This window comes from Penaeus vannamei, chromosome 15 (assembly GCF_042767895.1).
Source record: "Penaeus vannamei isolate JL-2024 chromosome 15, ASM4276789v1, whole genome shotgun sequence".
Taxonomy (NCBI): Eukaryota; Metazoa; Arthropoda; class Malacostraca; order Decapoda; family Penaeidae; genus Penaeus; species Penaeus vannamei.
The window spans coordinates 11,106,698-11,116,697 of record NC_091563.1 but is presented as its reverse complement, the minus strand read 5'-3'; the positions used below and the strand labels follow the sequence as shown (position 1 = coordinate 11,116,697).

Sequence of the window (10,000 nt, the reverse complement as noted above, 5' to 3'; positions counted from 1 at the left end):
TCATCATCATCATCATCATCATCTTCATCTTCATCTTCATCTTCATCTTCATCTTCATCTTCATCTTCATCTTTATCTTTATCTTTATCTTTATCTTTATCTTTATCTTTATCTTTATCTTTATCTTATCTTATCTTATCTTATCTTATCTTATCTTATCTTATCTTATCTTATCTTATCTTATCTTATCTTATCTTATCTTATCTTATCTTATCTTATCTTATCTTATCTTATCTTATCTTATCTTATCTTATCTTATCTTATCTTATCTTATCTTATCTTATCTTATCTTATCTTATCTTCATCTCCAATCTTCCATCTTCCATCTTCCATCTTCCATCTTCCATCTTCCATCTTCCATCTTCCATCTTCCATCTTCCATCTTCCATCTTCCATCTTCCATCTTCCTCTTCCTCTTCCTCTTCCTCTTCCTCTTCTTCATCTTCATCTTCATCTTCATCTTCATCTTCATCTTCATCTTCATCTTCATCTTCATCTTCATCTTCCCCTTCCTCTTCTTCTTCGTCATCATTCTTTGTTTCTGAATCTGATTCTTCAGATTCTTTTCATCTTCTTCTTCCTCGTCATCTGTATCTTTTTCTCCTCCTTCTTTTACCTCTTCTTCTTGGTCTCCAATGCTTATCATGGATTTACCAAGTCTGTGTCTGTTAAATAGTTTCCACAAGAGAATATCTAATAATTAGGTAAATACAAAGTCCTGTGAATAAATAGGTGAATAAATGGAATAATTAATAATTAAATAACAAAATAAATGAATAGGTAAATAGATAAATAAACAAGTAAATAAGTAATTAAGTATATAAGTAAGTGAGTGAGAATAAATGATAAAGAAAAAGATTAAGACACTTTCTTTGATACAGGACTAACCATCCCACAGCAGATGTTCTCCAGTCTGTGCATGTTCTGTGCCTGTTCACAATCTGTCACCGAAGACGAGGTGGTAGACAGAGGGAACTGCCCCGCACCGCCTTTTAAAGACCCGATATTTCTCTTCCACAAGACAATGCTCATATCTCCGTTTATGTGCCGTGTAGTTTCGATAATCATCAAACTTTCTGGTGCGGCTGTAATACTCTGTGCATTCGATAATACATACCCCGTTGCTGTCTTTGTTATAAGTATTCACTTTATGTCATGTCGGTTCAGAATTTTCACTCACGGAATGTTAAAATGTCGCTTTTGCCCAACTTTTGACAAAGAAACAAAGAAAATAGGCCTGGCTATATGAGAAAAAAGTAAATACATATATCAGAAAGTACTCTAGTGTATTCCCAGCAACGTTAGAAGAGATAGGTTTCCGTCCCAATGGCCAACAGGATGGGACAAGTTTGCTTTAGTTTCCCCTCCGCTCGTTGACATAAGAGACCCATTTTCTTCCTCTAGGCAAAAGTAATTCTCACCGGGATGCTTTTGTTTTTTTTTCCTCTCTCACTCTTTTGTTTTTTTGTTTTTATCTCTTAATGCGCGTCCTTTCCCTTCTTTTTTTCTCTTCTATTTTATGGAGTGTATGTAAAATTTAGGGAAAATGTCAAAAAGGGAGTTTAGAGGGAGGAGGTTGGCTAGATAACATGGATATTTCATCCGTGGCGCTTCGGGATGGGAAGTTTAATAGGCAAAAGAGTTCAGCGAGTTTGTGGAAATGACTTTAGTTTGTTCGAATTACCAGCGCACTTGTCTTGATGGTTCCTGCGTTTCGAGGCTAATGGTAATGGTGACCCCTCCGCTTCTGTGTCGCAGTTAACTATTTTTATGGCCCAGATTCGGTTTAATTTTCATTCTTTCCGAGACTTCGTTGATGCGATTTTCCTTCTTGTCCCGAGGGGAAAAAAATATATATAACGGGGATGCTGTTCGTTTTTTTTTTTTTTTTTTTTTTCGTCTCCCATTCTGCTCATAAACTGATGTTCGGATTTTTTGTTTGCAATAACTTCGTGCATTTCATTTATTTACGTTTGGTTTTGGCTGTAATCCAAGGCTGAAATAAGTGCGCTTTTTTTGCCAATCCTGGTGGCTTGGCTCAGCCTCTTTGCCTCTATCTATGTCTGTCTGCCTCTCTCTCTCTCTCTCTCTCTCTCTCTCTCTCTCTCTCTCTCTCTCTCTCTCTCTCTCTCTCTCTCTCTCTCTCTCTCTCTCTCTCTCTCTCTCTCTCTCTCTCTCTCTCTCTCTCTCTCTCTCTTCCCCCCACTCTCTCTCTCTCTCTCTCTCTCTCTCTCTCTCTCTCTCTCTCTCTCTCTCTCTCTCTCTCTCTCTCTCTCTCTCTCTCTCTCTCTCTCCTCCCTCCCTCCTCCCTCCCTCCCTCCCTCCCTCCCTCCCTCCCCTCTTTACCTTCCCACATCTCTATACATTCACCTACCTCCCCATCCTTTTATCTCCCCTCCCTCTACCCTCAACCAACCTCCCCACCTTCCCTCATTCTCGCTTCCCCCTCTCTTCCCCTTCCATCCACACCTTCCCCCCCCCCTTTATTCACGATCACGCCTGACACCTCTTTCTCTCCGCAGATTCATGGCCAACATCTGGGCCATGTTCGCCGTGGTGTTCCTGGCCATCTACACTGCCAACCTGGCCGCCTTCATGATCACGCGAGAGGAATACCATGACTTTTCGGGCATCGAGGACCACAGGGTAAGGTGTCCTGGGGGAGGGGGAAGGGGGGGAGGGGCATGTCGGAGGGGGAAGGGGGGGAAGGGCATGAGAGGGGGCTGGGGAGGGGCATGAGGGAGGAGGAGGAGGAAGGGGCATGAAGTGGAAGTGGAGGGGCATGAGGGGATGGGAGGGACAGGAGGGGAGGAGGGGCATAAGGGGAGGTGGGGTTGGCATGAGGAGGGGTAAGTGGGTGGGCGTGACGCACGTAAGCTTGGGACTTGGGGTTGGGTGTGATGAGATATTATGTATATATGTGTGCCTGTGTATGTATATACTGTATACACACACACACACATACATACATACATACATACATACATACATATATATATATATATATATATATATATATATATATATATATATATATATATATATATGTGTGTGTGTGTGTGTGTGTGTGTGTGTGTGTGTGTGTGTGTGTGTGTGTTTTACTCACGGACGCCATCTGGGAATACGACAGAAGTATTCAGAAGATTCGAGATCTGAAATGACGATGAATTTACGAATCAAATTTGACTCCAGTTGATGGGCGGGATATGAATATGAAGATCAAAGTGTCATTTCTAAATTCAAAGAGACTGTGATAGAGCTGCCGTAATAAGATGAAATGAATAATATAATGGAAGTTATTCATGTGAAGTGGATTTACAGAATTTATGATTATGAGCATTTGATGAAGATGAAGGAGAAATAGGGAAGAGAAGAGATTTATAAAGGAATATGTGAAATGATTTAAGTATTTGTAGATATAAAGAAAATAATGGTAGGTCAATATGTGGTAAGTATGTGCTTACATATCATATTTTTAAGACAAAAAAATGTCTGCTTTTGTGTTCATATGGTTTGAAGAACACATATTATGCGATGTTATTTTTTTCTGGTGTTTTCTTTTCTTTCCTTTCCTTTCCCTACGTATTTCATTATTGATTTTTAATTATTCACTGTTTTCTTTGCAATCCTTTCTTGTCATTTTTCACCTTTTCTCGAGTTTTCAATACTTTTGAAATGAAAATATGCTCTTTCTGTTTCTTTTTTTTTCAAAACTCGGTTATTTTATCTTTCTTGTTTTTATGTTAATTGCTTTGACCTGATCATTACGTTCCGTTAATTTTCCATTTTTTTCCTTCTCTTCACATTTTTCCTTCATTCATTTTCTTATGTATGAAGACTCCATTCCCCTTTCTCGTACATTCACATTGTTTGTGCCTTGAAGATATCATTTCTTATTTTTCTTTGGCTAAATCTTCCTTAGTGTTGCCTTGTCTTCATCATTTCATTTCAACGTCATAAGCACTCCACTCGAGTCTTGCATTTTGCTTCTTTGTTGGCTACTTTATCATTCCTCCGGGGTTTCTCCCTCTTTCATTCTTTTTTCTCTTTCTCTCTTTCTTTCTCCCTTTCTCTCTTTCTCTCTTTCTCTCTCTCTCTATCTATCTATCTATCTATCTATCTATCTATCTATCTATCTATCTATCTTTCTTTCTTTCTTTCTTTCTTTCTTTCTTTCTTTCTCTTTCTTTCTTTCTTTCTTTCTTCTCTCTCTCTCTCTCTCTCTCTCTCTCTCTCTCTCTCTCTCTCTCTCTCTCTCTCTCTCTCTCTCTCTCTCTCTCTCTCTCTCTCTATCTATCTATCTATCTACCCCCCACCCCACACCCCACCCTCTCTCTCTCTCTCTCTCTCTCTCTCTCTCTCTCTCTCTCTCTCTCTCTCTCTCTCTCTCTCTCTCTCTCTCTATCTATCTATCTATCTATCTACCCCCCACCCACCCCCCACCCTCTCTCTCTCTCTCTCTCTCTCTCTCTCTCTCTCTCTCTCTCTCTCTCTCTCTCTCTCTCTCTCTCTCTCTCTCTCTCTCTCTCTCTCTTTCACTCTCACCCAATACACAAGCTTCCAATCACAACTCCCTACAACCCATTAATATTTATCTCTCACACCTTTTTCTCTACTCCCTTCCTCCTCAACTTCCCCACATCCCCTCCCCACATCCACCTCCCTTGCACCCCTCCCCACCCACCTCCCCTACACCCCTCCACCATCCTCCCCCTCCACCATCCCTCCCCCTCCACCATCCTCCTTCCCCCCTCTCCACCACCATCCCCCCTCCACCATCCCCCTCCCCCTCCACCACCCCTTTCCACACCCCTCCACCATCCCCCCTCCCCCCATCCACCACCATCCCCCCTTCCCCTCTCCACCACCATCCCCTCCCCCCCTTCACTACCCCCCTTCCCCCCAACACAGCTCCAGAACCCCTACGTGAAGAAACCCCCCTTCAAGTTCGGCTACGTGACGTACACCAACACGGAGACCATCCTGAACAAGCACCAGCCGGAGATGTTTCGTTACATGAGGGAGTATAGCAAGTCGAGTATCGCATCTGGGATCAAGGCTATCAAGAAAGGGTGAGTAGATGGTGATGGTTTTAATAGTTATGGTGAGGAGGAGGAGGAGGATAGTAACAGTGATAAGGATAGTGATAGTAATAGTTATGGTAATGGATGTAGTAATATTAGTAGTTATAATCATGATGATAATAGTAATGATAATGATGATAATAACAATGATAAGGATACTGATAGTAGTAGTTACAGTAATAGATATAGCAATAGTAGTAGTAATGATAACGATGATAACAATAATATGGATAGTAATAGTAGTAGTTATGGTAATAGATATAGTAATAGTAATAGTAATAATAATGATCATAATAACAAAATTGATCGTAATAATGATGATAAGAATATTGATAATAATAATAATAATGGCAATGATGATAGTGATAATAAGACCCTTTTTTAAGAATCACTGTCAAATTACTTTATTGTAGCATTGATTATTGGGATTGTGACTATAATAGTAATAGTAGTTTTAATACAAAAGGTAACGATGATGAATATTTGATTATCAAAATCATTATTGCATAATATTATAATCAAGACAGAAATACTATAATATAAGTAGTATAATACGCATGATGTATAATGACAATTTACAAAACTGGTGAAATAGAGATTACCTTTCAAAAAATATTGTTGCCAAGGGAAACTGAAATTAATTAAGTATTGCAAAACGAAGAGCGACATTTGAAGTAAATTGCAAACATGTAATTGTTTTCAGCCAACAGAGTTACTGAATATATGGGCTTGTGTTCTAAATACTGGTTAGCTGCCGTATTTCCTTATTTTGTTTATGATTATTCTTTCTTTCTTTTTAGTTCTTTTTTCTTCTTTTCTTTTTATTACCGCTTGTTACTTTTCACTTGAAAAGAAAAGAAGATTTATTTTTATTTCCTTCTTCTTTTCTTTTCTTTTTATTATCGTGTGTTGTTACTTCTCCCTTAAATTGAAAAGAAGAAGAACACGAACTACGCAAATTCTGCACTTGAAGAACGCCTGCGCATCCAGATCGTCAATTTTTAAAATAATTTCCTTTCTCTTCGCTAGAACGAGCCTTACATCGGGTCAACGAAGAACTATCCCATCTTATTTCTGAAATGCTAAACCAGCCCTTACTTCGTCTTACATCGCAGAAGTATCCTGTGTTACTTCTTAAGGATTAAATCATCTTTTCGGTATTATCTCTTAAGGGTTAAACCATTTTCTTTTCGTTTTATTTCGTTCTATTACAAAAGACGATAAAAGAAATAGCGCCTTGGTCGTAACTCATTTCACTCGCCCTTACTTCGACTTGATAATGTTATCAAAGAGGTTCTTTATTATGAAATTGAAAATTGTTTGGAAGGTGGCACTTGTGATATACGGGAGGTATGAAGTCATTATTCAATTTAAAGATGTCTTCACTAATATTCATTGATGATATATGTGTAAATTCTTTCTATTTCTTCCCTTTCTCTCTTTTTATGTCTCTCTTTCTCTCTCTCTCTCTCTCTCTCTCTCTCTCTCTCTCTCTCTCTCTCTCTCTCTCTCTTTCTTTCTTTCTCTCTTTCTTTCTTTCTCTCTTTCTCTCTTTCTCTCTTTCTCTCTCTCTCTCTCTCTCTCTCTCTCTCTCTCTCTCTCTCTCTCTCTCTCTCTCTCTCTCTCTCTCTTTCTGTTATCCTCGACCGAAAACCATTAAGTACCTATTTAATGCATTTCCTAGATTAACTAGATTATAAGTAAACCGATAGATGACGACCATTGTAACATTGATAATGATAATGATACTAATGTTTAGATAACGATGCTAATGTTTTCGTAATTGCAATATTTCAAATAATAATAATGATGATACTAATGATAATTATGTTGATAATGATAATGCTGTTATTCATACTGATGATAATGGTGATGGAAATGTTAATAATGAGGTTGACAATGATGATAATAAAGTAGTAGAATTATTATTGATAAGAGTTCTGGTGATGGCAACTATGAGCAATAAAAAACATTAGTACATCATGCAAACTATTCGTTTCCCAATTTGAAAAAGTAACAAGAGTATCATACATCATAAATGTCTATTTTCTTATACCTAATATAAAACAATTAGTTCGTTTTTACCTTCTAGATGCTATATCTTCTTCTTCCCTTTCCCTGAACATCTTCAATTGTCGAAAAAAAATACCGTTTGTTGCTCCGCCCGTCTTCTTTAGTCTGAGCGCCGCCCGTTTGTTCAAGTTACCCCTGCAGATCCAACCTCCATTTTCTTCGCGAACCTGTTTTGTTTAATGTCTCGAAATCGAGGGCGGCATCACTCATATTTATCCGTAATCCTGATCTAAGGTGGAGATATTTTCCGGTTATTTCAAGGCTGGCCAGACTGGGAGGAGGAGGAGGAGGAGGAGGAGGAGGAGGAGGAGGAGGAGGAGGAGGAGGAGGAGGAGGAGGAGGAGGAGGAGGAGGAGGAGGAGGAGGAGGAGGAGGGAGGAGGAGAAGGAGGAGGAAGAGGAAGAAGAAGAAGAAGAAGAGGAGGAGGAAGAGGAGTAGGAGTAGGAGTGTAAGAGGAAGGAAGGGCTGGAGGAAAGGATGTCTTAGAAGTCTCTAAGGATTTTCGAGTGACAAAGCGAAAGAGCGAGGGAAAAGGGGAAAAGAAAAGAACGAGAAAGAGGCTTGTTTCTTTATCTCGCGTTTGAATATAAGATTATATGTGTGTGTGAATGTGAGTGTTTACACACAGAAACACACACACACACACACATATATGATATATATATATATATATATATATATATATATATATATTATATATGTATATATATATTGTATGTATGTATGTATGTATATATGCAGTATATGTATATATGTACATATATATATTATATATACATACATATATATACATACATACATATATATATATATATAAATATATATATAAATATATATATGTATATATATATATATATATATGTATGTAAATGTATGTATCTGTATGTATCTGTATGTATATGTATATATATATATATATATATATATATATATATATATATATATATATACACACACACACATGTCTAATTGTGGGTTTGCGTCAGTGTCTGTATGTGCTTTGGTGCCCGTACTTGCCTGTGCGTTTGTGTTCGTGTCTGCTCGAGCACTTGTGTATGAATCCCCGACACGCAAAAAGTTGGCGATTCCCCGAGCAATGCGGGAGATCTCCATCAGAAGTTTTCCTCAGCTGATGCGTCTCTTCCGCCCCTTTTCTCTGTCTACAATAGCCAGGCGGAGAATCGCCGAACTGGACCCATTGTGCAGAGAAATACACGCTCGGTGATACGCGCTTGTTTGTGTCGTTTGGTGGTTTGGTTGTTTGCTTGCTTTCGTGGTGTTTTTTGCTTGTTTGTTTGCCTTCGTGGTGGTGTTTGTATGTTGATTCGTAGTTGTGGTGTATGGTTTCGAAATAATAGATTCCGAAAATGTCAAGATTTTGGAAGGATGATAAATATTGAATAAGAAAAAAAAAAAAAAAACATAGCGTGGAGAGGATTAAAGGAGCGTGGATATTTTTTTTAAAGGCGAAGAAGCAATTTACTTCACGAAGAGAAGAAAAAGAAAGAAAACTTTGGTTCACGCTTTGATCCTTCCCTCTTTCTCTCGCCCCCTTTTGCTCCTATTTCTCCTCTGTTCCCATACCTTCCTATCTCCCTGTACGCTTTCCGACCATCTTCTTCATCTTTTTCGTTCCTCCACTTCCCTCCCTCACACTCGCTACTCACTTTTCATGTCCAGGGGCCTCGCTCTCTCCTTCTCTCCGTTCCTATCCCTCTTCTCTTTTTTCGTGCTCTCTATCATCCTTTACTTGCCATTTATTTGTATTTTTCCCCCTCCCTTCGCGCCAGCCTTTCACGAAACTATTCTCGTTGGGTTTTGCTTCATCTATCTTTCTTACTTTCTGTGTCTCTTTCTCGAGCTCACAGCTTCTTCCCTTCCCATGCTCCTCTTTCTTCTTCCTATCTTTCTATCTTTCCTTCCTCCCAACCTCTCCATTCCTTCTTCACCTTCACCTTCTTCCCAATCCCCATTTCTCCTCTCTTCCTCCTTCCTGATTCCCCTCTATTCTCTCCTTCTTCCTGCCCTCCTATTTTCCGTATTTCCCCTCCTCCTACCCTCCCCATTACCCATTTCCCCTACTCCTACCCTCCCCATTCCCCTTTTCATTCCCCTCTTCCGCTTCCTTCCTTCCTTCCTTCCCCCGTCTCCTCCCCTCATTTACCCCCATCCCCCCCGTTATCTCCCCGTCCTTGTTTCCCCTCCTTATGACTCCTTCCTCTCCCTCCCCCCTTTCCCTCCTTCCCATCTTTTCCCCTCCTTCCCCCCCCTTTCCCCCCCTTCCCCCCCCTTCCCCCCCCTTCCCCCCTCACCTGATGCACCCGTCACTCTGACCTCCTTCCTCTAAGCTCCGCCCACTCGCCGCCCACTTGAATACGTGCGGGCGTGAGGGCGTGCGGGCGTGCGAGACCACCTGTGAGCGACCGGTGCACGAGAGGCAATGGCAAATCGCGGATCCCGTCGTAAACACTCGTCGCCGTGTGTTCACAAAAGATTTTTCCGAGCGTTTGACATTACAGACCTTTCAAGTCTAAGTTCTTTGATCGACCGAGATTTTCCCGTGTTTTTTTATATATGTAGTTTTTTTTTTTCTTTAGTTTTTTTTCTTTAGTTTTTTAATTTTTTCTTTATTTTTTTTTCTTTGATTTTTTTTTTTGTTTTTTTTTCTTTACTTGTTTTTCTTTGATTCTTTTTTTTGTGGTGTCTGTAATTCGCCTTCTTCTCTTCTCGTCTCCTGTACTCCTATTTTGATTTATTGATTAAAAAAGATATATTTCTTCTATTTTATTATTTTCTTTAACTATGGTAACTGTTGTTTGGTACTTCGTCTTCCCCTCTTCTCT

The 10,000-nt window shown here is 39.5% G+C and overlaps 1 protein-coding gene across 1 annotated transcript in view; it reads left to right on the top strand.

The window, feature by feature from the left end:
- Positions 1-10,000, top strand: part of LOC113829819 (glutamate receptor ionotropic, NMDA 2A-like) — a 186,727-nt gene that overhangs the window by 115,694 nt on the left and 61,033 nt on the right. Inside the window, exons 9-10 of the mRNA XM_070130432.1 lie at positions 2,523-2,646; positions 4,912-5,072. Of these exons, the coding sequence (XP_069986533.1) occupies positions 2,523-2,646; positions 4,912-5,072 (285 nt within the window). The remainder of the gene's footprint in view (positions 1-2,522; positions 2,647-4,911; positions 5,073-10,000) is intronic.